Here is a 27,860-nt window from a genome sequence, read left to right on the forward strand (position 1 = left end):
TTCTATGAACCGGCAACTTCATTTCTGTCTCGTCGCCATCCCATTGGGGTCGTCTTTCGCCGCCTTTGCTCGCCCCCTCTTTGATGCTGCTTTCTGACTGGCTTGACGAGACACAGATGCCAATTCGCGTGAGTGTGGAAGCATTAGGATGGGTCATAAGGTGATCTTATTCTGTCTAGCGGGGCGCTGGTGGGAGCACGATTTCAGGGGATCGCACCGGGCGCTGACACATCAATAAAGTGTCGGGCATGTCGGTCCGACTCCCCCTATTTCGCGGCGTGGGCTTGACCCACTTTTTGAACTTCCACTGGGTACCTGTACTGATTCACGCTAAAGCACGCGTCGGTGACGGGATATTTTGTGACTTGGTTCGTCGCTGCGGGCTTAGTCTTTTGAGCACGAGGACAACGTACTTTGCATTTACGTTTCTCCAAATTTCTTCTGCTTCCTCCAAAGCGCTACCATACGTCCTTCAAGTTCGAATCAAAGCCAGATAGGTATGTCGTTCGCTTGTCCATGTCAATGTTCATGCGCACATTGCTTCAACCCTTGTCAATATCTAAGCGGCTCAAGCTCCGAGTACGAGTCAAACATGCATCTATGCGCTCGGCGACTTGTCGTTCTCGCATTGACCTCTGCTGGGCCATAAAATATCAGTCCTGCTGAAGTACTCTTTCGTTGCGGACTATCCTGCAAGGACGATCAAACCGCCATCTCCCTTCTTGACATGTCAAACACATACGCAACCGAGAAGGAGCTTCCGCCGTTGCCGTTCGAAGTCGAAGATGTGGCCGGCCTTCCAAGCGACTTCGAAGCTGCACTAGACCGCTGTTTCTTGATGTCCCGTCAGACCGTACTCGACAAACATCAGGCCACCGTGACCTGGTCTACCTCTGTCACGACTTCTTCGGTAAGTGTTGGTTATAAGCTGTACGCGGATCTTAACCATTATGAGCGCAGAGCCCTGCGCCGATGTGGATTCATCGCAAGCTCAGGCCAACGGCTTCAAATACTGAATTTTCGACGTTGCGGTCACCAGTTCGATCACCACTTACGCCCATCAGTCCTTCTGACTTGAACGCTGTTAATGCACTAATGTCTGCAGGAACAGAGAGGCAGAGCACTGCGAAAAGATGGATCAGTCTAATAAGGCATGTGCACTGACAATCATCGCTATAATTAAAGGATCGACATGCTAACGCCGCCCACAGAAAACCATCCTCAAATGCGATGAGCGACAATACAGCGCCGACGCAACCGCCTCGCTCAATCAAGGTTAAGCGGTCGTTCAACCTCCTCAGTCGAGGAAGTCTGGCTTCGAAGTCGACACCGGATCTGAAAGTTGCTGTCAAAGGATCGTCGGATATCATGCCACCACTTCCTGCTATCCCAAGGTTGCCGAAACCGATGCCGAAGGTTCCGAAGGAACAATCGACTCTCACCCCACTCCTAGGAACGGCGCGCGAGCCACGGGAACGGCCCGATCATAAGCGGGCAGCGGAAGCCACCGAGTTTACAGCTCGACCGACTCCTGGGGCGCAATGGAGGGCGATGCGAAATTGGCTCTGGCCAGACTCTTCGACGACGACGCCCTTGGGAATTTCAGTTCTGGCGACTCCACCTCCACCAACTCCTCCAAAGACTCTTACCTCTGTGATAAGGTGGCTAGTGTGACATCCATGCAAGTCTGCGCCCTACCGACCCTTGCATCGTGAACGATCTTGACTTAAGCTTTTCGACCTTAACCTCACGACATATAGACGCCCCCAACGACACGCGACGACGCGCTCTCAAGCCGCTTACCTTGGTTCTTGTCACACTGCTTGTTGACGATCTCAATGCACGAGACTCTTCTGTTAGCTAATGATGACAATCACCGCCGTTCGCTTCACATTGTTCTATTTCGCTAGACAAAGCTGTATGCATAACTTAGACTTTCACTCATTGAACCCCATAATAGTCTATCAGCCCACCCCCTGTCTGCCAGAACCATCCATGGTGTGCGATGCGGCCAGTGAGTCGGGCTGTGCCCTGAAAGGAAGTAAGAAGGAGAGTCAGCGGTCTATTGAATGAAGCACAGGGCGCGCCCGTCGCATTTGGACGCCTGCCGAGGGTTGGCTGATGGTGGGACGTCTGCGCCTGGGGGAGGAGCCGAATGTGCTCATGGCTTTGTCGCTTTTTGTTGTTGCGTGTCCAAAGAGAAGTGAACCGGAGGCAATTTGTTGCCGGATAAGGGCCATTGTGTCGTATGGTAGGCGCGTGACCTGCCAAAGCACTGCCAAAGGAAGTGTCGCCGGTCGTGCCCATTTATATCACCGTCCTCCTGCCACGGCCGCCCACCCAATCTCTCTCCTCTCCGACTCTTCCGCCTCCTCCCTAAGCCTAAGTTCCATTTTCCTCCTCGTACTCAAGTTCTACTACGTTCAACATGATTATGCTTTCTCATCCTAATTCACCACCTATGCCTGGCAGTATCGACGACCGCGAGAATAGGGAATTAATCAACATTCACCTCTCACTCTCACCAAAACGCTCTTACGACAACGACGGGCTTGCCCTCCTCGATGCAAAGAGGCGTCATCTTCAAGCGCAGGGAGATTCCTATAGACGGCGACCTTTTGGTGAGTCACAGCACCTTTGTGACCTCCAGAGGGCCGACAACTGATGTCGTGTGCCTTGCTGTAGATCGCCTCCCCGCAGCGCTGTTCAATGTTAGAGACCGCGACTCACTCCCATCTCAACCGACGGGTCCACGCTCTGCATCTGTTGACTCTAGCCGCGTCATCGATAAGCAGCACGAGAGTCCTGCAGCACACGAGACGAAAAGATGGGATGGACATGCCTCTACAACGTGGCTAGTCTCGTCTAATCGAGATGTCAGACCGCCTGTCATGCGTCCTCGCCGTCACTCGTCTGCTGGAAGCGACGCGTGGACTCCGTGGTTGCCCGCGGATCGGTACAGAGTTGCTGCTGCTTCTCAGAAGCCCTCTCCCCCGAAAGCTGCTGAGCGTCTCGTCCTCAAGACCCGTTCCAATTCGCCGCCCAAGGTCAACCTTCCTCCCAGCGACCTCTGGCGTGCGAACGATGCTCGTGCACCTTCTGGTGCTAGCTACCTTGTACGATCGCAGACTGCACCTGTCGTTCGGAATGTAGACCATTTGCATCATGGCACAGCTTCGCCACCTGGCCTGCAGCCTCGTCGCTCCCCTCCTGCGAGGCGTTCGTCTTGGCATGGGCAGTCGAACGAGGGCTCCTTATCCCTATTCCTGACGAGCGACAGCTCCCCTGTTGAGAACCCCAGCGCTCCGAAAGCTCTAGCCCCGATAGGGTCAGAGCGCAAGAGAGCTGCGTCTATCAAGGCCGCCCTTCCTTCTCGGTCTCCTTCACCACCTGTACCTACCTTAAACGCATCTTCGCACTCATCATGGCCCCCGCTTACATCTAACTTAAATCAACTTGTATCGGATAATACTTCTTCAGACAACCTTCTTGGCGGACTCTCACACAATGCTCCCTTCCATTTTACCCCCAGCATCGATGAAGACAACAATAACCTATCTCAAGCAGACTTCAATCGCTTGTTACGCAATGCTCAACATAATAAATATGCACCCAAGATACTGTCTCCATTAAACCCTCTCATCAACCCCATACCCCCTTTCTACCTTACTATTCATAATTCTGTATATAACTCTCGTGTATCGGGCGCCTGCCGCCCTTCTCGCAGGTACCAGGACCTTGGCAAGCCCCGCTCCAGGAGGTACGTTAGGTCTCGTTATCTGCCAATAATATAGCACCGGGCTCACATCGCATGGCAGCACCTGCGATAGCTACTTCCCGGACGAGCTCGAGTCCTGGAGCACTCATTGCTCGAGCTGCAAGCGTGATTCCCTCGCGAAGAAGCTTCTTATCTCCCGGCACTATCACGCTGTCAGGACGGACGCATACCGCAAGCCCCCGACTGTGCTCGCACCCTCCGTTATCTACAGCGAGCCAGAGTCCATGCTAGTGGGCGAGCAGACGGTGCCGTTTTTCCCGTCCAGCAATGTTGATCTCAAGACACCTCCTGGTGGCCCCCTTCTCCGCGACCTGGACGACTTCGACGTTCATGTCCCCGAAATCCCCGATGAAGACCTGTTCGGCTCCATCCCGCACACGGTCCACGGACGCCTGTTCTAAATTATCGTTATAATCAATTCTGGGTTTTTCTTTTTGGTCCATCAAGAACTTGGTATTTTGGTTTAATAATCTCTTGCACATGTTCATTACCCGTTCTCTTGTGTTTGTTTCTCTCCTTGGATTTTTTGCATTGCTCATGTATCACTGCAGCACACGTTACGTTGTTTGTTTGGCATTGCTAGTACGCTACTGAATATTGTTACATCACCCCTTACACATTTACTTCCATACATACCCTCCCAACCAAAGAATGAATTGCAGACTGTCGTACATACACCATAAAGTGGTACCTTGTTAGAATAAATTGTATTCCCTTCCTAGTGGCAGCATCGTGGCAGGCTCGATCGTTTGGTGTTCTCCGTCTGCGGTGACTTCGTAAGTTTCTGGATCCACGCCCATCTGGGGCATCGAGTCGTTCCACTTCATATCCCGTTTGGTGATATTTCGACAGTTGATGACCGGCTCGAAACGCTTCGAGAGCCTGTACGAGGCGACGGTACCCGAGTCGATGGAGAATTTGGAGACGAACGAGATAGAGTTGAGTGCCGCTGCAGTTGGGTACGAGCCCCACATGGGCTTGCCGTACGAGGGTTGGACCGTCGGTATGGATGCGTTCGCGTCGCCCATCTGCAGATCGTTTCATCCCTTAATTAAAAACGCGGTGCGAAAGCTAAAGCCTAAATCAGCAGCTCACCTGCGACCACGCGATGACACCGGACTTGAGGACCATCTCTGGTTTGGCGCCAAAGTTCTCCGGCTTCCATAGGACGAGATCAGCAAGCTTTCCGGGCTCGACGGATCCAACCAAGTGACCGATGCCGTGGGTGATCGCACTGCGGGGAAGTCCGTGATAGCCATACGATAGCAAACGACACGCACACAGCGAACCCGGCGGCAAGTTGAATGATCAGCAACGGAGAAACCCGTTCGCAAGATCTCGAGGATCGCGAAAAGAGCGACAAAAGGACGTACGGGTTGATCGTATACTTCGAGATGTAGCGCTTCACGCGCCCGTTATCGCGCCCGGGCTCGTCTCCGAGGCCTGCGAGCGGGCCGCGGAAGTCGCGCAGCTTGCTTGCGGTGCGCCATGTGCGCGAGACGACCTCGCCGACGCGGCCCATCGCTTGCGAGTCGGAGCTGATCATGGAGATAGCGCCGTTGTCGTGCAGCACGTCCTCGGCGGCGACGGTCTCTGCGCGAATGCGGGACTCTGCGAAAGCTATATCCTCGGGGATAGATTTGTCAAGATGGTGGCAGACCATGAGCATCTGTTTAATTTTAATCAGCACTAATGCTTGGCGAACAGAGTTAGGTCCATACGTCGAGATGCTCGTCGAGAGTATTTTGGGCATAGGGACGTGTCGGGTTGGTCGATGACGGGAGTACGTTTGGTAGACCACAAACAACGATGATATCGGGAGCGTGGCCGCCGCCGGCACCTTCCGTGTGGTACGTGTGTATCGTCCTGCCCCCGAAGGCGTCGATTGTGCCTTGAAACAATGAGGTCATCGAATCATCAATCAGAATTTGAACATACTTTGTACAAATCCGCTCTCGTTCAGCGTGTCGGTGTGGATGTTAACTTGGACGTCATACTTGTCTCCGACGTCTAGACACGACCTAATCGAAGCGGGGGTGGAACCCCAATCTTCATGAAGCTTAAGTCCAGCAGCACCTGCCTTGATGATGTCTTCGAGAGCAGTGGGCCCAGAATCGTTGCCCTTGCCGGTGAACGCGAAGTTCATAGGTAGGCCATCAGTGGCGGCAAGCATGGTTCTCATGTAGAATGGGCTAGGCGTGCACGTAGTTGCGTTTGTACCGGCACTTGGTCCTGTACCGCCACCTATCATAGTGGTTGTCCCTGCAGCCAAAGCTTCGGTAACTTGCTGAGGACAAATGTAGTGCACGTGTGCGTCAATAGCGCCTGCAGTAACGATGAGCTTCTCTCCTGCTATCACTTCGGTCGACGACCCGATGACGAGACTGGGATGAACATTTGCCATGACATCTGGATTGCCTGCGTTGCCTATCGCAGCGATTCTGCCACCTTTGACGCCAATATCCGCCTAACAAATTAGCGGATGTCATAAGGTTTCGCCATGAACTCACTTTGTATATCCCAGTCCAGTCGACAATGAGGGCATTCGTGATAACAAGATCTAACGTGTCGGCCGAACGTCTGTTCGTGGCCTGACCCATGCCTTCACGGATGCTCTTGCCTGTTGCACGCCCAGAGTTAACGACGATTCAAGATGCAATGAGCGTCATGGAGTCACCTCCGCCAAACTTTACTTCATCACCGTATTCTGTCTACCTTATGTTAGACATTTTCTAAGCTGAGTAAAGAATGTGTAGAGCCTACCTTGTCCCACTCAACCTCTATCCACAGTGAAGTATCGCCTAACCGCACCCTGTCGCCAACTGTAGGCCCAAACATGGAGATATATGACGCGCGACTCAGGTCAGAGTCGACGGTTATCTCTTGCGCGCCAGGTTCTGGTGCATGGGCAAATCCACGCGCCAAAATGTTCGCTATTATCTCGTCCGACCTCCGCAAGTCCACAACACCAGTTGCAAGCCCATTTCCGCCGGTAATGACTTTCAGCCCCGCAATCTCGCAAAGCGTCACTCTCTTCGAGTCGCCGGGCTCAAAACGGACTGCTGTCCCGGAAGGGATATCGAGGCGCATGCCATATGCGAGTAGGCGGTCGAACGAGAGGCTTGGGTTCGTTTCGATGAAGTGATAGTGCGACCCTACCTGACGCGGTGACGTCAAAACCAAAGAAGATCATGGATGAAACAAGTCTCACCTGGATAGGACGGTCTCCGTTATTCGTTACCCTCAGCTGAACACGTCTGCGACCGCGATTGATCAAAACTCTCTCCTTCTTCGGGATGATGGCACCTGGAAGCTTGTCACGGGAGTATAACGAGACGTCACCGATTGGGAAGTTGTCTTGAGAAGGAATGGGTAGGAAGGAGCCATACAGAGCAGCTTCAAGGTCGCCGTCTTCTGTGCACACCGGGTCGTGTACAGTCACCAGGAATACACTGCAGGTAACGTGTCAATCACGCGTCAAACACGGAAACTGGGCGGTCTGCGCACCCGTCAGTGAACGTGCCCTCGACCTGGATCTCGTGTAACTGGCTAGGAACGCTTGGGAGAACGTGACGTCGACCGAGCATTGTTTTTCCGTGATGCATGAGCCGTGCGACGTCATGTATGCCATCGCGTATACGTTCGTGCAACTGGCAGGCGATGAGGGCAATGGATTCAGGAAGGTTAAGCTTGAGGCCGCGTGCGAGTCGTTTCTGGGCAAGAAACCCAGTCTAGACGGGGGTATTAAATTGCGCCTTAGATTGCGTGCTAAGACAATGTATAGCTTGAGAGTACTTGCCTGGTGGAGAAGGAGCTTCTCGTGCTCACGCGGGAGGAGGTGCATGGCTATAGCTCTTTAGTAGCTGGCGCTATAGTGTTAGTACTAGACGTGATTGGAACAGTCGGTGCTCGTGTGCCGACCATTTTTTGCCCAGGCCCCACAGAGATAAGGCATACTCTACTAGTCTATACCAGCAGAGATAAGCCAGCATTAGTACGCTCAGTGAACGTCAAGCACTGGCTGCAGTTGCAAAAGATAAGGACTGCTTCACGTGACGGCGTCCTCCTTATCTGCAGCGGTGGCGGGGCGGGCCGCCTGCAGCCTTCGCCACTTGCCGGCGTTACTTGACCGCAAACACCCCGCTCACTTTAGCTTCAGCTCCTCCTCCATGCCTGTCCAAACCACTTTTTAGTTTCTCCAAGGTCTAGATTCATTCCCGAGTCGAGTTCCGAACAGGTGAAATGGATTTGCTGCGGAAAAGCTCCGAGCATGGACCTGTAGAGTGGTACTGTGCTATGGAAAGCTCTCTCCGATCCACCAGAAGACGAGGCCCGAGACCTCCCCTTGTCCCTACGGACGAGAACGCTCCACAGGAACTGGGGACAGGAAATTTTACTCTGCGCCTCGTATGATTGTGATCGTATGACCTCTGACTATCACTTGCAGTTCACGCACAGACTCGGAGTGGCTGGCACTGCAGTGGCTAGGAAACAGTCGGAAATAGCTGATCCACTTCCGGTCTCCGGGATCTCAACTAGCGGTAACTGTTCGCATGCGGAGCGGGATCTGATACAATGTGTTCGTGTCGGCTGCAGCACGATCTAGGACGATGTTGACTCATGCGTGAGTTGGCATGTGGCTGACAGTCGGACATGGCAGGATACGACTAGCGGGAAGGATCCGAGCTCAGCGCGACCGTGAGCTGGACTCTGCTGGACTCATACAAGTCACTTTGCCGAAGCTTACTCTGGCGCCATCCTTCTCTTTATGTCGATAAACCCGAGTCAGATCTAGCCACAAAGTCAGATCTCATACCGCATTTGCTGTGACGGAGTGGATGGACCGAGCACTTGTGGCGCAGTTCTGGAGACAGCCGCGGCGAATCCGAGGGTGCCCTAGACTACCCGAGGCGGGGAAATGATCAGATTGATTCAAAAAGATGTGATTATGTCAGCATATCCGATCACGCGTAGCCTTCTGCGCTTGTCCCGGGTCCAGGCACCGCTTCCATCCCACCCACAGGATATCAACTCGCTTTGTCTGTCACCTCGGAACCCTTACGCCTTGCCTCCCTACTTATGCCTGCCGCCATAGTGGGTCCATCGACGCCTTCACCCACCACCTCCCTCAAGCGCTCTTCCTCTACCGCCTCCTTTTCCGACAACACCAAACGCAAGGCTCCACGCATGGGTCTCCACAGGACTGCCTCGTTTTTGTCGCTCGACGACTACCGCGGCGAAAATTCTCCCTCCCAACCCGCCTCACTCTACCGCTCGCGTTCCTCCTCACGCAGCGACCTCTCCCGCTCTACTTCCTGTGTAACCCTTCAACATTACAAGGAGCAACGAGAGCAGCGGAAAATACAGCTCCCACGAGGCCGCGCTGAGTTTACCATCGCACCGCAGCCCTCAGAGGGCGATGCATCCACCTCTACAACCTCTCCCACACGCAATGCACCAAGACCACCCCTTCCCATACGCCCATTGTACAGCCAGCGCACCACTTCACCCCTCTCCCCATCTCCGAAGTTACTCCCACCTCGCGCCTCGTTTCCGCGCTCCAAGCGTGAGCCCGACCTTTACCGTATGGCCATCCAAACACGGATGCGCTGTTCTCCTGAGGGGGAGAAAATTCTCATGATGGGCCCTCGGTGCGCACTATCCATCCTCTCGGCAACGAGGGACTTGGAGAAGATGGTCTCATACCAATCAGACGATGACTTCAACATGGACACGGGGGACCAGGAGATGTTGACGAAATCATGGATCATGCTCCCACCGCATGACGAATGGGACATGCTGGTCGACGGACGGGCGTAGGACGCAGTCCACAGCGGCCTGTAGTGGCTCTTCGGACTCGGATGATTTCACCTTTGGAGCATTTCATTGAGTGGGTTTAGGCAACGGGCTAATTGTTTCTCGAGGCATCTCGATCGGCTGATTTAGGGTGGAGGGCAGATATCTTCTTTGTGCTTAGTTGGACTTGATAATGACGTTCCTATGACTTGTATACTACCACTTACATATATGTTACCAACACGCTGTAGTTTACTATTGTACTGGATATACCCCCCTCTTGTGGTAATGACCTTGTGCGCAACCATCTGCTTTGTTCTCTCAACTGGGAATGGGTCCGTGTATCGCTGTGCTTGAAACGCCGGTCCTGCCTCCAAAAGATGACTCGATAGTTCACGTTTCACGACCATCACTTGTTAATCTAATTAGAGCACAAATGATCTTAGTACATGGGCGCGGAAGTATATCTAAGGTACATCCCCCTCCGTCTATCAAACTCAAGATGCGCCAATACAATAACCGCTCAACTGCAGCCCAAAACATGGACCTACACTAATAAGGAGGCTTTGCGCCGTGCGGTGTATCACGACGCTGTTGTCATACGGGCAAACATTACCATAAGGGCGAGTGCCCAGCTCTCAAACTGCTCCTTTGACGCGAACAACAAAGCTTGTGAAAGCACGGCCTTGATGATTTGGGCCGACATTCCCTGTGAGTCGCACCCATCCGGAGTTGGAGATTCACAGAGTCAACGAAGGTCAGGCATGATAATGATATCATGATGATGATGCGGGCTGACCTGATACCATCCTGAGACGCCTTCCTTGCGCAACACGTTGACAAGGAGACCGAGGGCACCTAGCTGCTTCGGCTTCGACTTGGGTGTCCCCGTGGGGGCGGGGAGATCATTCCGGTCGCCGGCATCGCTATCAGCCGTGCGAGCTTGGATCCGGACTTTGGCCATAATATAGGGGTACGTGACCTTTGTTGCGTGTTAGCGAAGGTCATGTGAATCCATGTACAGCCGGAAGGGGCTTGCAGGTCACAGCAGCGCATTCAAAAGTCAAAGTACTCACAACCGTAGCAAGGGTCTTGCTGAGTGCACCGAGGAGGAACGACATACCCGGTCCCAGGCGCTCAGCCGCGCCAACTTTAGCCCGGGCGAGCAACATTATTGTCTTGATGCGCTCGTATACACCATACGTGATTGCGGGGTTGACAGTGAGCACCATGCCGGGCCTGATGCCCAACCACAGACCCGTGACGCCCTCCTCCCGAATGATCTCGCGGGCGACGGTAAGGAAGGAGTTATCGGCCTTCTTCTTCTCGCTCTCCCCCGCATTCACGTGGCGGCCCACTTGCTGGCGGGTCGCGATCACAGACACAGGGATGGTGAATATCTGCGAGAGTCCGCCTGCCACGGCTCCGAGGCCGAGCTCTGCGGCGGTGGATAGGGCTGGCAGCTTGGACCCTGGAGGGAGCTTCGCAGCAAGTCGCTTTGTGTATGCATTGCGGATAAAGGAGTAGAAGAAGAAGTATGCATATTCTAGTGAGTTTCCTGATGAGCCTGAGCCTTGTCACTTGCACCAGATCAAGAACGCACGCATGGAGAATGTGTTCAACATTGTTGCGGCGAAGCCACTGTACCAGCCCGAGATGCCGTCTTCGTTCAGGATGTCGACAAGGACCGATAGCATTGTCATTTCATCTTTCCGCTTGCCCTTCGCGTTCGACGACGTCGCCTGGATACGCGTCTTTGCTCTGTATGATCGCAAACGAAGTCAGCTGAGCACAGAGGGCCCATATCAGGTATGCGCACACGTCTAGAGGGTAGACCACGCTAGGATATGCCGAAAACTCAGTGTCAATTACTCCACATGTACATGTCTGCGCTCGCTACTCACGCATTGCTGAAGCACGCCCCGAGCGCGCCGGCGAATGCAGCACCGAGGGGCGTCAGCTGGGCCGGTACGATCTTGGACTGGGTCGACATTTGGAACGTAGAAAGAAGAGAACGTTGAGTGCTAGACCCAGCGTCAGCGAGCTGAAGGGAATTATGGACGGTGCAACAGAGCCGGCTAACTCCCGGTAGCTCTCGCGCCCGCACCGATTAGTCCGTCGTTGACACATGATTGATCCATAGCTTCCGCGTCATCGGCGTCGAGAACAGGTAAGGTCCTCCAATCCTAATAGGAGCAAACAACCGCTCTGCATCCAATCCCCTCGATCGCCATTGGCCGCACACATACGATACAGAACATGGTAGCCAATCCCAACTTCCCTGAAAACCTATCCATCAAGCCCAACACGACGTTACGTGATGCGTCGCACGAAGGAGACTCGTTTGGCGCTGCAGCTCAAGAGGGGGCCATCCAGAAGTACGGGATAGCCGGCAGAGTATGGTAGCGTACATCTACGCGATCTAATCAAGCTTTTCCGCTACTCAAGAGGACATGCTACGGCAGGGAGGCGGCATACAACATGCTTGCGTACTTTGGAGAATCTATCTCTGCCCCCGAGCAGCTTGATCCTCCGCTCCTCGAGCATCGGAATGACGACGATGACCGGCGATCACCTATCATCTTCCTTGAACTGGGCTCGGGCACCGGCATAGTCGCATCGTATCTTGCGAATCACGTTTCCTCGGGCGACCGGGACACGGTGATAGCAACAGACCTCCCCGAAGTGTGTCCATTGCTCGAGTCCAACCTTCGGGCATCTTGTGGGCGTGACCGGCCCCTTCATATACGGCCGCTCTCATGGGGCGATCACAAACACGCACTGAACATACACACCGAGCTGATCGAGCAGTGGGATCGGCCTCAGCCGTGGAAGCTCAAGATCATCTGCAGTGACCTGGTGAGTGGGCAGTCCCTTACCCGTTGGAGTGCACTTGTGAGACGCATCCATTGTGTACATAGGTCTACTTTCCCCAGCTTCTCGGTCCGCTCCTCCGCTCTCTCATCCACCTCACCTCACCCCCCTTTGTCAGCTCCGAAGCTGATTATGAGAACATAGACATCGTGATTTCGTACAAGATTCGCAGCCTGCCCAAGGAGACGCCGTTTTGGACGGCGTTTGGGTTATGGTTCAGCTTCGCGCCCGTTCTGGTCAGATCGAAAGCATCTGAAACGGCACCTGCGTCGTGGACGCGGTTTTGTCCGGGACAGCAGGACGATGATATGTTCGTATTTGTCGCCAGCAGGAGACCGGGCTCGTTGAATTGGACTGTCCCACCAATGGATCAGGATCTAATGAGTGGAGTCGGAGCGAAGGGCTCGCAATCCCGAAAGGGGGACGATACATTCGAGACTCTTCTGATGATGGGACTCGATAGCGGTGACCTGGCGATGTTTTGAGTTGTCAATTGAATATTGAATGCCGGTGATTTAGCAAGGTCCATGGTCAGTGCCTGTAGAGGTGGCGGCTGATTGATATCTTAATACATAAAATACAACATCACGATACCAATGTGGTAAAATATCACTGATGGCCATGGTGATAGAATCTCTGATTTCCATTTTCCAGTACTCCTACAGTCTTGTTGTAATCCCCAGCCTGCTCTTGAACGTACTCGGGAGGAGCGTGCGAACGATAAATGATGCCTGACGGCGGCAGAGTTGCAACCATAATCTGTTGCCTCAGCAGGGGCGCCGAAGACGAATTCGATGGGGAGAATCCGGTGCCTTTGAAAGGTCCCAGCTCGAGGAAATACTGTACAATGCATGCGTTAGCTTGTATTCAAGCTAAGCGTAAACAAGTCAGCTTACCCTAGTGGTGAAGTTTGGAAAATGGAAACTTGGCTTCAGTGACCTCTTCACGTCGATTTCGCCTTGTAAAATGCGGTCTACCGCGCCGGCTTCGAATTCGCCTGCTTCCTTGTCGGGCCAGAAGACTGCACGAGCTACAGTCTCGTTGAACACGGTGTCCTTGGCATCGGGAACAACGCTGTCATCTGTTGCTTTGGGCCCTGTCATAACCGATCTGACCATAGTAAGATGGATGGAGGAAGGGGATGCTAGGAGGTCCAGAGCGTGCTCATCGTCTCCCGACAAGGTCATAATTAATGGTAAAGGTGTCCCGCGGGCGTAGGTTAGCTAGATAAGGACCGTTTGAACATTGATATCGAGGGCAAAGCGGACTGCGACTTACGGGTTTCGCAAGCGCGAGCTGAGCCAGGAAGAAAGTTGTTCAGCACTGATGGTTTACCTCGCACATGTAGTATGCATACCGTGCATGAGACCTCGACCTTGCGTGACTCAAAGACGGTCCCTGAGACAGTGACTGGGGCGCAGACATGCCATCCCTCGGGGTCGCCTGTCACTCCGATAAAGACTGGAGTAATCTGATTCGCCAAGCGTTTGACATACCGTCTGGACCGATGAGACGAAGATTCTCTTTATATGCTTTCTGACGCATTGGAGAAGGCGGTTCTGGTCGCGTCACTGGCAAATAGCTGATAGCAGTCTGAAGTCTGGTAGTAGATTGAGTACGCATGCATAGAGGGAGTTTTTGTCTAGAAAGCACGTCACGAACGTTTGATTGACTTTGAGCATGCCTCTCTTTACTGTCACGATAAGTTTGTAGTCCAGGTACACCGGGCTGGCGCGTTCTGTGAAGATAGGAGGGAGTGGGAAGGGTTTCTTGACTTTTCCGTCCTCTACCTCGACTTCCTTTGGCAAGGCTAACTCGAACGACCAATGATAGTGGCCTTTACTGAACTTCGACACCTTTGAGCCGTCGGGTAGGGGCATGGATGGGGTCCAGAGCTCTTTCTCAACTTTGAGGAAGCGCTCTTCTTCTTGGCCAACATATGTAGTACCGGCAGCAACCTACACAAGCAAAAGAATGCTGGCGATAAGCTTTGAGCAGGGAGAGTCTGTATGCTCATGCTCACCATGACGGTTATGGCCTTGATAGACTCGGACTTCGCGACTTCCATATCGACATTACCTGAAATGACATCCCCTTCGAGAAAAGAAGGAAGCGAGCTTGAGTCCTGGGCACGGCTTCTAGCTCTGAGAGTCAACCATTTCTCTCCCTTGGAGGTCTCTAGCGATACGGTGTATTCGGATCGCGCGTTTGCCGGGCGAGATGTACTTGCACCGGCGGACGATTCAGAGTATGCTGGTAGCTGGTCCATTGGAGACGACGGCTAGCGCATTCGCACAAGGATAATGAAGGCTGATCAAGGTAAGCGTGGGGTGGGTGAATGAGAGCTTTGGATTTGTGCACATGGTGCAACTAGTCAATGTCGGTGAAGGCACAATCAGGGGTGTCGTGGTCAGACTCCCAGGTCATCCGACGTGCTGTTCGGGGTCCGAGTCCGCGACGCGTCCCCGCTCTCTCGAACCAAGTTTGGCTGAGTCCCTTCGAGTTCACGCTCGTAGCGCGTGTTGCGACATTAACGTCCCGGCCGACATACTCACTATAACTTATCGGCGATATGGCATTTTCTGGGTGCGCATACTATTAGACTAGCTTTGTTCATGGATTTGTGTTAAACCTTGCGTAGGTTCGGAAATACATCCAACACCGGCTCCTCGATATTCGGACAACCTAACACGTCCACCGGAGGCACAGGCTCTTCAATCTTCGGACAGCCCAACCCCAGCACCGGTGGTACCTCGTCAGGGACTTCAATGTTTGGTCAGCCCAACGCATCTAATACTGGTGGCACGTCCACGGGCACCTCGCTCTTCGGACAACCAAACCAGTCCAACACCGGCGGCACATCCACGGGGACGTCACTATTCGGCCAACCTAATACCAATACAGGTGGCACGTCCAACACGGGCACTTCGCTTTTTGGCCAGCCGAGCTCGACGAACGCCGGCGGATCTATGTTTGGAAACACACAAAACGCGAACACGAACACTGGGACTAGTCTCTTTGGTCAGCCCGCATCGAACACGAATATAGGCACTCAGCCTTCGAGCAACATCTTCGGCCAGTCAACCACCAACCCCTCGGGTAATCAACCCTCTACAAACCTGTTTGGCCAACCTGCGAGTAACACGACCGCGGGTGGAACAAGTCTGTTCGGCCAGCCTGCAGCGAACACCAACACTCAGTCTGGGACGAGTCTGTTTGGACAGCAGCCCAAGACAGGAACGAGCAACTTGTTTGGCCAGTCGACACCCAACTCCGGTCCTTCGTTATTTGGAAACCCTTCCAATGCGAGTCAGCAGCCCAGTACTGGAACAACGAATACGTTTGGCGGATTTGGTGCAAGCATGACACAACCTTCGACAGGGCTGGGCGCGTCAACATTTGGCCAGCCGCAACAACAACAAAAGTGAGCGATATTGTGTCAGCTTTCGTTGTTATCAATACTGACAATCTGTAGTGCGAAGTAAGCAACATGGTCACTTCCACTGACGCGTCTTATAAACCTACCTGCAGCGCACCTTTCACCAAATCTACCAAGTTTAATGACCTTCCGGACGAGACGAAGAGGGTTTTCGAAAGCATCGAGTAAGCTCCATACACGTCTCAAGAAATTCACATTATTCATCTCATTGTTCTAGGTCCCATATACAGGGCCGCGTCCAGATAAGCACGGAGCTGAAGCAGCGGAAATTGGGCGACGAACCAACAAAGGGTCAGGAACTCATCAGCAATGTCCACAAGGTACTAGTATTCGCTTCTGAGTTAGCATCGTTCGCTCAAACGGCAGCTTTCTAGGAATTGATTAATATCGTGTCGGTCATGCAGTCAGACAGTCTGCATACTCGGGATCTCAAGAACAAGACTGAGCAATCGGTCCAGGACACGATTGTGGCCACTCGAATCGTGGATGGCTTCAAAAACCCGCAGCAAAATGGCGCATATTTAAAGAATCACGCCTCGTTCCCCCTGGAGTAAGAAAAGCGGTTAATTGGAAGTGTTTACTCTTAATCATTTATTGATAGGTTTTTCATGCGGACCATTGAGGAGATGAAGCAGCGATTAGAGTGGTATAAGACTACCATTGAGGTATGCAATTAATTTTCCAGGACTTCCCATTTCTTGTTGTTGATTATGTTCGTCAGCAAATCGAACGCAAGCTTGCGTCAACGGCAGCCCATGCACAGAGCACGCCCCATGGTACGTTCGATCGACTCCCGCCTTCAGAAACAGATATTTACCGGCCCATGTTTGCAGCTATTTCTGCAAGTTTGCAGGCGCAACACGCCACGTTTATGGCACTCGCCAACAAGACAGCCGCTGTGGATGCGGAGCTCGCAAAGTTGAAGGTGTTGTATACACAGCTTTGGCGATCAAGAACAGGCAGTGTCAGAGACCCATTCAATGACGTTGATCGCGGAAGTGGTGGGGAGTTTGGCATGGATTCGTTGCATTTGAAGTGATATAGAAATTTCCCGTGGATGTTCTGGTTATTTTGTAGTACCCTGTACCAGGAAATGCACGCGCAATGCTAATTTCGTGCGTTGCCCTCAACCTCAACATTGTCTTGGGTGCTGGGTGCCCTGACCCTGTAACGCCCTGAAGTATTCCTGAAGCTTTCCACCAGGCGTCGTGATCGGCCGCAATAGTACAAAGTTATGTCTTTCCAAAAGGCTGTTCAGGAAGGCAGCGCCCGTATGCCATGACAATTCAGCCTCTATAAAGACCTTCTGGAGTGCCCTTAGCACTCATTTAGCTACTACTTACGCTTAGCCCCTACCAGTTTCGCAATGTCCTACAATGGTTCGAGCGGTGGCTCGTACAGCACCCAGTCCCCCGCGCCGTCATCGATGGATCTAGTCAGCGGAGAGCAGTACCGATATGCTCTAACGAACTTCGTAAGTGCTTCGATGGGATCGCTTTCAGGAGTTTCATCATTGGCTTACACATAACTTCGATAGCGTATTGCGCACGAGAAAGTCGAGGACCAACGCAAACAGCTCGAGGAGCAGGAGCGGCAGGTTGCGCTATTGAGAGAGCGAATCGCGCTCCTTGAAGGCAATGACCGACAGCATGAACAGAGGCAGTCAACGCCAAAAGGTGGGTCATCGGTCGACGACTTCTCGATCAAGGTGCGTCTCGTGTAATCTCTACACGCTCGTCTTGTGTTTGCTAAGACCCCTATCTATCCCCTGCTTAGAATGCGGCATCTCAGCTTGAGCGCACCATCAACCGCTGGGCAGCAGATGTTGTACGCGCACCGCCCGCGCCCATGGAAGAGATCCATGGGGCCCTTCTTCAGGACATTCAGGATATTGTTGATGGCTTCCCTGTCACGAACGTGTCCCCCATGAGCGTCCAGAACTTGCTGCGGCATGCCATGTCTGAGCTCATCAGCGCAGAAATAATCAACAACTTCATCGTGACCAACTCGAACGAGGCCAACGACCACATCACTCGTATTCACGAGCATCTTTTCTCCCGTGAGCCCGCATTTGTATCCATTGTCCCCACAAGGGATGCTCATACTTCTGTTGCAGGTAATCCTGTCGTCGCAGCTGTATGGCGACGCCAAACGTTCAGCGCAGCAGTCGATAGCTGCACTCCGGAGCTTTCACGAAATATCCTCGTAGAACGCTTGCCCACAGTCATGAAGGTCCTCACGCATGGCACCCTCGCCGATCCCTTGCCGGGCGTCATCATCCTCGAAGCAGCATACACCTTCTCGCGCATGCTCCATGGCTCACCAACCAGCTCCGGCAGCTCTATCGACGCGTTTTATCGCGCCTTCGTGCCCGAGCTTGGAAGCGTGCTGCACCCCCGTCAGCTCGAGCTTGTTCGTCGGTGTCTCCGGAGTGAGCACGGTGAGCAGGACTTTGTCGGCGCGACCAATTTCCCCGGCCTCGTCAAGGTGACAAAGGCAAACGGGCCAACGGGCACTGAAACAACGCAGACCGTTGTTCGCAGGGCCCAGGTCGTTTGCAACTGTGCTCTGCAAACTTCGGTCGCATCTCCTAACGGTGCTGCCATGCCGCCAATGTAGAGTGAAATCCTCACCGAAAGGGTTCATTAGCTCAGGGTGCTCCGAATAAAAGCGTACTGCAGGGATGTAGATGTCTAATGTATTGTAATGTGAATGTCTATACCACAAGGAGGGAGGCGAGCGTCGCCTGTGCTTGCATTACCTGTGTACGATGTGAGAATGGCTTCAAACTGGCATGACTAGACACGTACCTCGAGAGCCTGCTGCATCTCCAGCCGTCTCCGAGCTGCCTCCAGCCAATCCCGCAGAAGTTCGGCAGCCGTACCCTTGAGCTGGTTCAATTCTCGAGCAGCGCTGTCGAGATCCTTCTTGTTCATGTGGTACTCGGCCCGCGCCAATACGCTCAGGGTATCGTTACCGCCAACAAAGCCGCGGCGCTGGAAACGGAACGTAGAGAAAAGATGCGACGCCAGATGAGCGAGGACGCCGGCATTCTGATCAGGAACGAGGGCGACACTCGAGACGCGAGGTGCGACGGATGTCGAGAACCACGAGGCGAGGTCCGCGAAGGGTTCAACGCCAACATCAGGAACGTCCGACTTTTCAAGCGACTCGAGGACGGAGGACATGACCTGGTCGTCCTTCGCTACGGCGATGTGACGCAGGATGTTGAGCTGGTCACGGAAAGGTTTCCGTATGGTAGCATCGACCGAATTCTGCAAAGAACGCAGAGCAGTCCACATGCCGTGAACACGGATGTTATCATCGAGGTAGGTGGAGTTGTCAAGAGCGATGCGCTCGAGCTTCTTGAGGTTTGTCGAGAGCTCATCGAGCTTAGCAAGACGGCCGCCCCGCTCCTGCTCAACGCGGATCTTAACTTCCCGAATCCAACGGCGTTGTAGCTCGATACCCTGTGCAATGACTTCCTCCTTCAATCTGTGTTATTTCGTTAGCTGATGCTACCTTCGTCGCAATGGGGTACCGTACCTCTCGTTAATGAGCTCAGTCTGTGTCTTCAGCTCCTGGTCAAGCTTTTCGCGGTGCGCCTGGACGAACTTAGCCCTCTCCGAGTCGAACAGGTGGCGGTAGTCTTGCTCCTGGCTATCCAGCTTATCTTGCGCATCCATCTCGAGCTCGAGAAGCTTGAGGGTGTACTCCCGAGCTTGGTCGTCGAGCTTCGCCTCCAGCTGCTTGCGCTCCTCCTCCTTGATGCCATGCATGCGCTCCGCGAGACCGGATAAATCCAGCTTGGCGGTCTCCAGAATGTCCTTGGCCTTGCCAGCTGCCGTGGGATTCGAATTCAAGAAGGAGGCGAGGTTGTCAATGGTAGAAGCCAGTTGCGAAATGACAGGTTCGGAGGAACTCCATTCTGAGACCGTGGGCGCGACGAGGGGAAGTGGTTCGGGTGCGGGTGCGGGTTCAGTGAGTTTGGTAGGCTTAGGTTTAGGAGGAGCTGGGCGAGAGAAGCCCGGGGGAGGTTCAAAACCGATGGGTAGAGGAACGTCCCACTCCTTGCCATCCCTAATTATGACAAGTTCAACGTGCTCCGTTGAAGGTGAGATAGCATCAGGAGGCGAGCCAGCGGGCTGCTCAGGAGTAGTCGTGACCCCAGTAACGGGCATGGACTTCCCAGCAATGGCAGCTTCAGCCTTCCTGACGAGTTCCTCGACTTCTTCAGAGAACTGAGCGGCCTGGTGTCGGGCAATAGCAGCAGCCTTCGAACCTTTCTCCGTGATCTTCTCCTCGTTCTTCTTGACGGACGTCCTCAAAGAAGAGGCAGCAGATTTGACGCGCTCCTTCTGGTCCTTGAGGCTTGAAGAAGCGGCATCCTTAGCCTGAGCCGCCTTCTCCTTGACCACATCTCCTGACTTCTCCACGGCGTCGGCCGAGTTCCCGAGCTGCTTCTGCACGAAGTCGGACACATACTTGGCCGCGTCAACGCTGGAGACAATGATAGACTGGATGGTGATCTCGTCCCACTTGTTTGCCTCGCCATAGTCGATGAGAGCATCGGCAAGGGGCACGTTGCTGGTGAAGAACTCGCGGTATTGCTGGTTTTCAAAGGAGACAAAGGTGCTTCCGAGATAGAATGTACCTGTGCCAGCGACGGTGTAGAAGATTAGCCTCCTGAGGACATTCTTTTTGGGCGGGGTGGTAGCCTCGGTCGCCAGACGCTGTCATAGTCCGCATGAGGTCAGGCCGCGTGTTATGACAGAAAGATATGGACTAACCCTCCTCTGAGACCTTAGTGCACCCCTTGAAGCGGTAGACGATGCCTGTCTGACGACAGGAGCGACGCGCAACATCCGGCTGAACGAGGAGATTGCACTCCAAAGGTCCTAGAGCCTAGTGAAGTGGTTGGTGGAAGTAAATCTGGCCGGCGCGCCTCGGCTGTCGCCGGTAGTACCCGGGCGGGCAATTCCCCATCAGAATGACATAACTGATAGTACGCTCCAGGTTTATTTTGGAAGCTACAAGATAGCAGACATGCCGACTGCTCGATTCGATGTGGCACCGAGAGCGCTTGAAACCGCTTATAAGTTATAAGCACCTGATGGACCCCGAACCATCGTCCCTCGTTTGTCCAACCCGCCATGACCACTGAGAAGAAGGTCGAAGAGGCTGTCGCGGACGTCCCCCCTGATGTCGTCTCCGTCACCTCCGATAAGGACAAAGAAGCGGAATTAACTGACTCTGTTACATCCGCGGGATTTACCACAACGCGCCTCGAACTCTGGGCATTCTATCTTTACTACGTCGTACGTTGACGGTATTGACCGACTTTGATCACCCTTCAGAACAGGCTAGCCGCGTCTGACATTATCGCAGGGGAACAACGGTTTATCTGGCTTTAATTTTGGGCCTTCTCAGTTTCAGAATTTGTTGTTTTTGGCTGGCTATGACCCGTCTCAGCCCCCGTACACTGCGCCATGCACCAGCGATTCGGGCTGCGTCCTCCCCTACCTAGGCGAAATTCGCGATGGTGAACCTTTCGAACTTTTTGTTGACTTGTCGCTGACCACATACACGCAGTGAACTCAATTGTCCTGTTGACCAACGGTATCAGCTTTGCTATTCAAGCTGTCGTTTTGCTCGTCATAGGGGCCTGGGCCGACTATGGTTCATGGAGGTCTGTGAAGCTTACAGGTTGTAGAGGCCTACGTCCGCTAAACTGATGTGTTCCAGGCCCAATATCACGATAGGGTTTACTGTACTTGCTGTCGCTATCTCATTTGCTTGGCTGGGAGTGGAGGATCCGTCAAGATGGCAAGCTGGAGTCGCGCTCTATATGCTCGGTTGTGAGTTGTCATATGTGTGGGCCAGTCCGATGGCGTTGGTGTACCATCGATCCTAAAACCGCACTCTAGTAATAACTTATCAGGTAAACGTCTCCCACTTTCTTCTGCTGAATTATCCTCACTTTATTCTCCGCCATATGTACTTAGGGTGCCCTCACTTTCTGGACTGCTGCATTTCCGGGGCTTGCTCGAAACCTCCCAGAGGTGCAAAAGTCAGCTCATGAGGTCATATCAGGGCAAAAGGAGTTCGTGTTTCTCCCATTTGTCTTACTTCGTCTAATTGCCTTACAGTGAACAGGAGCATACAGACTTTGAATCTCTTTCACGAAACCGTGTTTCCAACATCTCCTTCACTGTTTGCTCTGTGGGGGAAGTTGTCATCCTAGCAATCATGGTTGGCATCATACAGGGTCTCAGAGCAGGTGACAGCACGGAGAATAACACAAGGGCCTTCAGTGTATTGATCGCATTTTCTGGTGGTGTTTGGTGTGAGTTCTTACACAACAGTAGGCTTGTCTATTCTAAACCTACTGTAACAGTTCTATGCGCCTTACCCTGGTTCTTCCTCGAAAAGCGCAGACCAGGTCTCCCTCTTCCTCCTGGCGCATCGCTGCTTACGATTGGCTTCAAGCAAACATACGTTGCCTTGCGAGAGTGTATGAGGCTCAAGCAAACGTTCTTATACCTTGTCTTTTATTTCCTCATGTACGTTCAAGCAGGCCATCCTTCGTTTATGGGCTAATACAGATACAGGGGTGATGTTCTCAATACTACAGTGTATGCCTTATAACTCTCGGATTCTTTGCATATTCGTTGAAACCGTTCGTATAGCACCGTCATCGGTACTCTCCAGAACAGGTAATTATATTGGTTCCTTGCCGAATCTGCACAATTTAACATGAACAAAGTGTGGTGGCATACTCTACCATGCAATTAACGCTGCTCCTCGTTGTCGGTATCGTTGCTCAAGCAATGGGCATTTAGTAAGTTTCCTCGTTGTATCTGCATCTTACCTGACCCGACCATAATCGTAGTTTGTTCTGGCTTGTACAGAAGAAGTATAAAATTGCAACTAAACCAGTAGGTCTGCGGACGCCGCTGACTATCAAACACTCATACAATCCTCAGATGCTCTGCTTTAATGTCTTCTGGATTATTGTAGGGTTTCCTCCTCGATATTTGTTTCTTGCACTTAGCCCTATCTCGCAGGTTTTAACAATATGGGGACTCATCGGTGTGCACACCGATAAATTTGGATTCAAGCATGTTTGGGAGATTTGGTATGTTTTTCACCGTTGGGGAGTGCTGTTCTTTCAATAATGTTCGTTAGGCTCTACCAGGTGTTCTATGGTTTAATGGTTTGTCCATGGTATGCATACAGCCAGACCATGATCAGCGAGGTATCTCCCCTACCGCAAATGTATGTGTCCTTAGGTGCCATTCGGAACGCTAACTTACTGTCCTTGGTAGGTTCCTCTTTTTCGCGCTATTCTCCGTTGTAAGTGAGACCGTAACCTTTATTGAGATACGTAGCCTCACATATAGTTAGGTTGGAAAGACGTCAGCCTTCATCGGTCCGCTAGTTTCCTCGGCCATTATCACAGCTTCGGGGAACAACAATAATATGCCTTTCGCCTTCCTGTTCGGACTGTAAGTGGTATTTGAGGGGCCTTGATCCTTCGTTCAACTTCATCTCCGCAGCGGGACCGCCAGCACGATCTTCTTGTACATGGTAGACGTCAAGAAGAGTCGCGTTGAATGCGATGATTTCGTGAAGGCCGAAGCGAGGCGCGATGCCTTTGGCAGTGGCCTCGAATAAAGACGCTAATGACGGCGCACGGACATTGCACGCGCACGCTGGTATCTCATGTTGATCGTATACCTTTCACGTACTACGTAAGTACGGAAGCTATCCTCTGAGTCACCCTCTAGTTGTAGAGTAGGTATCTTGGAGATAGGGTGCCTAGCTGTCCGGATAGTATAGCTTGGGGCGTTGTTCTTCAATGGAACGTTTCCATATCTGTAAGATTGGAACATGATTCATGCTTGTTGTGGAGAGGCGAGCAAATATGTACGTGTCAAGCAAATATCGCATTGAGTTACTTCGGTGGGAGACCCGCGCGCTTCTTGTTGTCAACTGCGCTCTCTGTGACGTCAAGGGGTTCCCGCTCGTGAGTGAGCGTGAGTTCCTCCTTCCTGGGTGCGCCGACTCGTTCAAGTTATGCTACTTCAGAACAAAGGAAGAGTCAACGTTAGGTTCGTATCAACTTCCCGCAGCGCCTCGTAACACCACCTAGCGCCTGAAATCCGACACTGCAGGACTGATATCAGCTGGAAATGAACAGCTGGAACTCCAACATTCCGTGGCAAATACATGGAAGCCAATAAAATTGTAAGGGAAGATAGATGTCCATGAGCAAGTGGCGTAATTAGCCCCTGACATCGATTCCGCTCATCAGATTGGTTCGGATGAGTATAAAGACAGGACTCCGGCCTGTTCGAGGCACAACTTGACCTCTGCGCTTTTCATATTGTGCTACCCTGTGCCCGAGTCTACAAATTACTGTAGCTTCGACTACGTGTTCTTGAGGGGAATACACAGCCGGCCACTGGTACTGTACTGAACCGCAGGTGAGAGATGCGCACACCGCGTGGCTCGGACTAGTACTGATGTGCCGGCGCGGGCATATGTACGAATTTGTCACTAATGTCCGGAAATTAGCATTGGGCAGCAGCTTGTCTAATCGACCTTCCTCCTTCCTCCTCCCACCTGTGTTTTTAGCTCCTTGCCCTGGTCCTATCGATCTTTCTGGGTTTACCTCCGCGATCTAGTTCCAGCCTACCAGCGCACTTACGGCATCGCATATTCAGGGGGCGAGACATTCGGCCCGCACCTCAATCGCTTAAATTTGGGATAGACCGCCCCCACATCTCTTCTCTCCGCCGCACTACTTACCCCAAACTTCCTGTTGACGTCGCCCGCTAAGACATAACTCAACTTCATTCGTTTCTGCATCGCCCGTCATCTTTCTTGTCGATGGCTCCTGCTGTCAACCACCCTGCCGGTGTCACCTTCATCGACGAGCAGCGCCCTGTTAACGTCGACGCCGCCATATACTATGGAGGTGGAGAGACCTTCCAACGCTCGAGGACATACAGCGCCGTAAGCTCGCTCACCCTCTCTTTCGCGTGGTGTGACTCATCACACGTCTGATTTACGTAGTCCCACATCCATGGGTACAATCCGAAGCGTGCGCCTACTTTCGAGAAGGACCAGCACTTGAGAGCAAGGCGGTTATCGCACGACGAGAAGAACGTCACTGGTCCGAGGAGGTTCTTGATTGATGTCGAAGAAACAATTAGAGTCATTCTCGAGCAGGAGGACACCGATGGAGATTTCCAGATCAGTGTTACAGACGCAGGACCGAAGATCATGGCTCTGGGTACTGCAACAAGCAACGGTTTCAAGACCTTTGACATCCGCGTGCGTAACAATTAATTGCTACTATAATCCAACCCCTCGCTAATGCTTTCCCATTCCCCAGGGAAACTACATGTTATCGAATTTGCTTCAGGAACTTGCCCTCGCACGAGACCACAACAGGAAGCGTATTGTCCTGGACGAGGCTCGTCTGACTGAAAACCCCGTGGATCGTTTGTCCCGCATGATCCGTGATTCCTTCTGGCATTCCCTTACTCGTCGTATTGACGGCGATGGCCTTGAGATAATCACCGCCGACCCCAAGAACCGCACCGGTCGTGTCCAACCCCGCATATATGTGCCGCACGGCGAACCTGCTATGGCTGAATATTACAGGAAGGTTGCTCGTGACAAGCCTCACATGAATCTGGATGTTCAGGTACTCCCAGAGAAGAACGACAGTCCGGAGTTTGTTAAGAGTCTTAACTCTAAGCCTGGGCTACTTGCACTTGCTATGAACGAAGTCGACGATGGGAAAGGTGGCAAGACTCTGAAAGGCATTCCATTCGTTGTCCCTGGCGCCCGATTCAACGAGGTGGGAACTGGTTAATCTGCTCCTTCGTCCCAATATATTGACGCGCATATAGCTTTACAACTGGGATTCATACTTCATTAGTCTTGGTCTCCTTGTGGATGGCCAGGTCAACATGGCCAAGGGCATGGTTGACCACTTCATCTTCGAGATCAAGCACTACGGAAAAATATTAAACGGCAGCCGGAGCTACTATCTCTGCCGTTCCCAACCTCCTTTCCTTACGGACATGGCCCTCCAGATCTACAACCAGCTCGATCGATCCGACGTGGAAGCCAACCGTCAATGGCTGAAACGCGCAATCCAAGCGGCCATAAAGGAGTACCACACCATCTGGGTTGCGGAGCCCCGCATGGACCCGAAAACCGGTCTTTCGCGCTTTCGCCCTGATGGTTTGGGTATCCCTCCCGAAACGGAAGCCACCCACTTCACGCACGTCCTTGAGCCGTTTGCTGCGAAGCATGGCATCTCTGTACATGAGTTCGGCGAGCGTTACAACAACGGAACTCTCAAGGAACCGAAGCTCGACGAGTACTTCCTGCACGATCGTGCCGTGCGTGAGTCGGGCCACGACACGACGTATCGGTTCGAGAAGCGGTGTGCGAACCTCGGCACCATCGATCTTCAGGCCCTTCTGTACAAGTACGAGGTCGACATCGGGACTGCGATTCGGGAGCTCTTCGACAATGAGCTGTACCTCGAGGAGGACTTCCCTCTCTCGCCTTTCCCGGTGACGCCGCAGAACTACGCGAATCCCTACCGTGAACGTTCGACGAGCCGTGCTCAGACGAGCGAGGAGTGGTTCGCGAGGGCAGAGTGGCGACAGGGAATGATCAACAAGTACCTCTGGAACGAGTCGAAGGGCCTTTACTTCGACTACGACACCGCTACTGAGAAGCAAAGTCTTTATGAGAGTGCCACTGCCCTTTGGGCCCTCTGGGCAGGATGCGCTAGCGAGGAGCAAGCTTGGAAGCTTGTGTACGTTGTGTTCCCTTTTTTCTGGGTACCTTGACGCTGAATATTCGGCAGGTCGCAAGCGCTGAAGAAGTTTGAGGTCTTGGGCGGTGTTGTTTCTGGAACCGAAGAATCTCGTGGTAAAATTTCCTTGGACAGGCCTAACCGACAGTGGGATTACCCGTACGCATGGTAAGTCTGACGGCTGGCTTTGTGTAGTGCAGTCCTGATAGATTGTCTATAGGCCTCCTCATCAGATTATGGCTTGGGTTGGCTTGGAAAGATACGGCTATCTGGACGAGGCTCAACGGTTGGCTTACCGCTTCCTCTACATGATGACAACCGCGTTCGTCGACTTCAATGGGGTTGTTCCCGAGAAGGTACAGGATTCATATATTAACGTTGCTTCTGAGTTTATGCTTATCATGTTCCTTAGTTTGATGCGGTTAAGTTGTCACATTTGGTAGACGCAGAATACGGCAATCAGGGCATTGACTTCAAGATGGTGCCTCGCGAGGGCTTCGGCTGGATGAACGGTAAATCATCCAACACTCCCATAATGGTGAACATTTACTGATCGGCTCTGTGCAGCTGCATACCAGGTCGGTCTATCGTTCCTGACAGTGCACATGCGCCGTGCCGTCGCTGCTTGCACCAGCCCCGAGGTATTCTTCAAGAGTGCAGGCGCGGCGGCGGCTCAAGCCCAGGCAAACGTCGCTGCCGCCGATCCTTTGGACCTCGCCATGGAAAACCTCAATATTTCGTCCTAAAAAGCGTTATATCGTCATTTCGCTCAATGGATACTTATGCAACGATACTTACATCTTCTCATTTAATTATGTTCTTTCAACCTTCTGACTGCGGAAGAGGGAGTAATATAGGGTTGGGCTCCTGATGATGTTATGGCAGATACAGGGCTTTGTAGTAACGCTTTACGCAAACGAGCAAGTTGCTTTGCATGCATATAGACAGTCAAGAAATTTATAGACGGTTCGATATTCCGGATCCAATAAGCCATCTTTCTGCTATCCTTGTATCCCTTCATGACGTGGACGATATTCACCGCAAAATATTTGAGCTGCCTGCATGATGCAGATCGCCAAATTCGGGGTCACTCTGTGGAACCAAGGCGGAAAGGATGAATATAC

General features: G+C 52.7%; 11 protein-coding genes across 11 annotated transcripts; 7 read left to right on the forward strand and 4 right to left on the reverse strand.

Annotated features, from left to right (window-relative positions):
* Window positions 1-727: 727 nt before the first annotated feature.
* CONPUDRAFT_163171 (uncharacterized protein) lies at window positions 728-1,720 on the forward strand (the record flags this gene model as incomplete). Its single annotated transcript, XM_007767580.1, has 2 exons — window positions 728-910; window positions 1,186-1,720. 2 exons carry the CDS (start codon window positions 728-730, stop codon window positions 1,672-1,674), a joined length of 672 nt encoding a protein of 223 aa, XP_007765770.1. The 3' UTR covers window positions 1,675-1,720.
* A 708-nt stretch (window positions 1,721-2,428) lies between these two features.
* CONPUDRAFT_88295 (uncharacterized protein) lies at window positions 2,429-4,179 on the forward strand (the record flags this gene model as incomplete). The annotated part of the gene is made up of 3 exons (XM_007767581.1): window positions 2,429-2,621; window positions 2,686-3,760; window positions 3,819-4,179. The coding sequence occupies 3 exons, from the start codon at window positions 2,429-2,431 to the stop codon at window positions 4,177-4,179; spliced, it is 1,629 nt and encodes a 542-aa protein (XP_007765771.1).
* Window positions 4,180-4,473: 294 nt separating this feature from the next.
* Window positions 4,474-7,622, reverse strand: CONPUDRAFT_88296 (urease; the record flags this gene model as incomplete). The annotated part of the gene is made up of 11 exons (XM_007767582.1): window positions 4,474-4,806; window positions 4,874-5,012; window positions 5,152-5,447; window positions 5,500-5,669; window positions 5,717-6,245; window positions 6,289-6,398; window positions 6,456-6,489; window positions 6,542-6,937; window positions 6,990-7,230; window positions 7,286-7,509; window positions 7,578-7,622. 11 exons carry the CDS (start codon window positions 7,620-7,622, stop codon window positions 4,474-4,476), a joined length of 2,517 nt encoding a protein of 838 aa, XP_007765772.1.
* A 442-nt stretch (window positions 7,623-8,064) lies between these two features.
* On the forward strand, window positions 8,065-9,895 carry CONPUDRAFT_135555 (uncharacterized protein). Its single transcript, XM_007767583.1, has 2 exons — window positions 8,065-8,165; window positions 8,226-9,895. Exon 2 carries the CDS (start codon window positions 8,858-8,860, stop codon window positions 9,596-9,598), a length of 741 nt encoding a protein of 246 aa, XP_007765773.1. The 5' UTR covers window positions 8,065-8,165; window positions 8,226-8,857; the 3' UTR covers window positions 9,599-9,895.
* Window positions 9,896-10,029: 134 nt separating this feature from the next.
* On the reverse strand, window positions 10,030-11,567 carry CONPUDRAFT_163175 (mitochondrial carrier; the record flags this gene model as incomplete). Its single annotated transcript, XM_007767584.1, has 6 exons — window positions 10,030-10,283; window positions 10,374-10,556; window positions 10,651-11,120; window positions 11,178-11,335; window positions 11,394-11,414; window positions 11,479-11,567. The coding sequence occupies 6 exons, from the start codon at window positions 11,565-11,567 to the stop codon at window positions 10,158-10,160; spliced, it is 1,047 nt and encodes a 348-aa protein (XP_007765774.1). The 3' UTR covers window positions 10,030-10,157.
* A 224-nt stretch (window positions 11,568-11,791) lies between these two features.
* CONPUDRAFT_142425 (uncharacterized protein) lies at window positions 11,792-13,283 on the forward strand. The gene is made up of 3 exons (XM_007767585.1): window positions 11,792-11,976; window positions 12,040-12,433; window positions 12,496-13,283. The coding sequence occupies exons 1-3, from the start codon at window positions 11,834-11,836 to the stop codon at window positions 12,931-12,933; spliced, it is 975 nt and encodes a 324-aa protein (XP_007765775.1). The 5' UTR covers window positions 11,792-11,833; the 3' UTR covers window positions 12,934-13,283.
* A 52-nt stretch (window positions 13,284-13,335) lies between these two features.
* On the reverse strand, window positions 13,336-14,717 carry CONPUDRAFT_51562 (uncharacterized protein; the record flags this gene model as incomplete). Its single annotated transcript, XM_007767171.1, has 7 exons — window positions 13,336-13,452; window positions 13,519-13,671; window positions 13,727-13,744; window positions 13,806-13,891; window positions 13,945-14,048; window positions 14,111-14,406; window positions 14,472-14,717. 7 exons carry the CDS (start codon window positions 14,715-14,717, stop codon window positions 13,336-13,338), a joined length of 1,020 nt encoding a protein of 339 aa, XP_007765361.1.
* A 233-nt stretch (window positions 14,718-14,950) lies between these two features.
* Window positions 14,951-16,926, forward strand: CONPUDRAFT_135559 (uncharacterized protein; the record flags this gene model as incomplete). Its single annotated transcript, XM_007767586.1, has 9 exons — window positions 14,951-15,034; window positions 15,090-15,872; window positions 15,924-15,929; window positions 15,980-16,051; window positions 16,105-16,207; window positions 16,262-16,437; window positions 16,489-16,552; window positions 16,609-16,663; window positions 16,721-16,926. Exons 1-9 carry the CDS (start codon window positions 15,021-15,023, stop codon window positions 16,924-16,926), a joined length of 1,479 nt encoding a protein of 492 aa, XP_007765776.1. The 5' UTR covers window positions 14,951-15,020.
* A 315-nt stretch (window positions 16,927-17,241) lies between these two features.
* Window positions 17,242-20,796, reverse strand: CONPUDRAFT_119346 (uncharacterized protein). Its single transcript, XM_007767587.1, has 7 exons — window positions 20,678-20,796; window positions 19,434-20,620; window positions 18,698-19,382; window positions 18,004-18,648; window positions 17,664-17,946; window positions 17,425-17,595; window positions 17,242-17,361 (listed from the first exon to the last, which is right to left on the reverse strand). The coding sequence occupies exons 1-4, from the start codon at window positions 20,750-20,752 to the stop codon at window positions 18,604-18,606; spliced, it is 1,992 nt and encodes a 663-aa protein (XP_007765777.1). The 5' UTR covers window positions 20,753-20,796; the 3' UTR covers window positions 17,242-17,361; window positions 17,425-17,595; window positions 17,664-17,946; window positions 18,004-18,603.
* Window positions 20,797-21,037: 241 nt separating this feature from the next.
* CONPUDRAFT_163181 (MFS general substrate transporter) lies at window positions 21,038-23,791 on the forward strand (the record flags this gene model as incomplete). Its single annotated transcript, XM_007767588.1, has 17 exons — window positions 21,038-21,205; window positions 21,276-21,429; window positions 21,480-21,576; window positions 21,633-21,745; window positions 21,815-21,828; window positions 21,893-21,990; window positions 22,037-22,233; window positions 22,285-22,450; window positions 22,499-22,522; window positions 22,577-22,603; window positions 22,654-22,728; window positions 22,780-22,825; window positions 22,874-23,025; window positions 23,076-23,165; window positions 23,216-23,243; window positions 23,295-23,395; window positions 23,447-23,791. The coding sequence occupies 17 exons, from the start codon at window positions 21,041-21,043 to the stop codon at window positions 23,562-23,564; spliced, it is 1,665 nt and encodes a 554-aa protein (XP_007765778.1). The 3' UTR covers window positions 23,565-23,791.
* An 814-nt stretch (window positions 23,792-24,605) lies between these two features.
* CONPUDRAFT_80424 (glycoside hydrolase family 37 protein) lies at window positions 24,606-27,703 on the forward strand. Its single transcript, XM_007767285.1, has 8 exons — window positions 24,606-24,908; window positions 24,969-25,229; window positions 25,291-25,761; window positions 25,814-26,736; window positions 26,788-26,904; window positions 26,957-27,092; window positions 27,149-27,248; window positions 27,304-27,703. The coding sequence occupies exons 1-8, from the start codon at window positions 24,783-24,785 to the stop codon at window positions 27,480-27,482; spliced, it is 2,313 nt and encodes a 770-aa protein (XP_007765475.1). The 5' UTR covers window positions 24,606-24,782; the 3' UTR covers window positions 27,483-27,703.
* Window positions 27,704-27,860: the final 157 nt, after the last annotated feature.

This window comes from Coniophora puteana, assembly GCF_000271625.1.
Source record: "Coniophora puteana RWD-64-598 SS2 unplaced genomic scaffold CONPUscaffold_3, whole genome shotgun sequence".
Taxonomy (NCBI): Eukaryota; Fungi; Basidiomycota; class Agaricomycetes; order Boletales; family Coniophoraceae; genus Coniophora; species Coniophora puteana.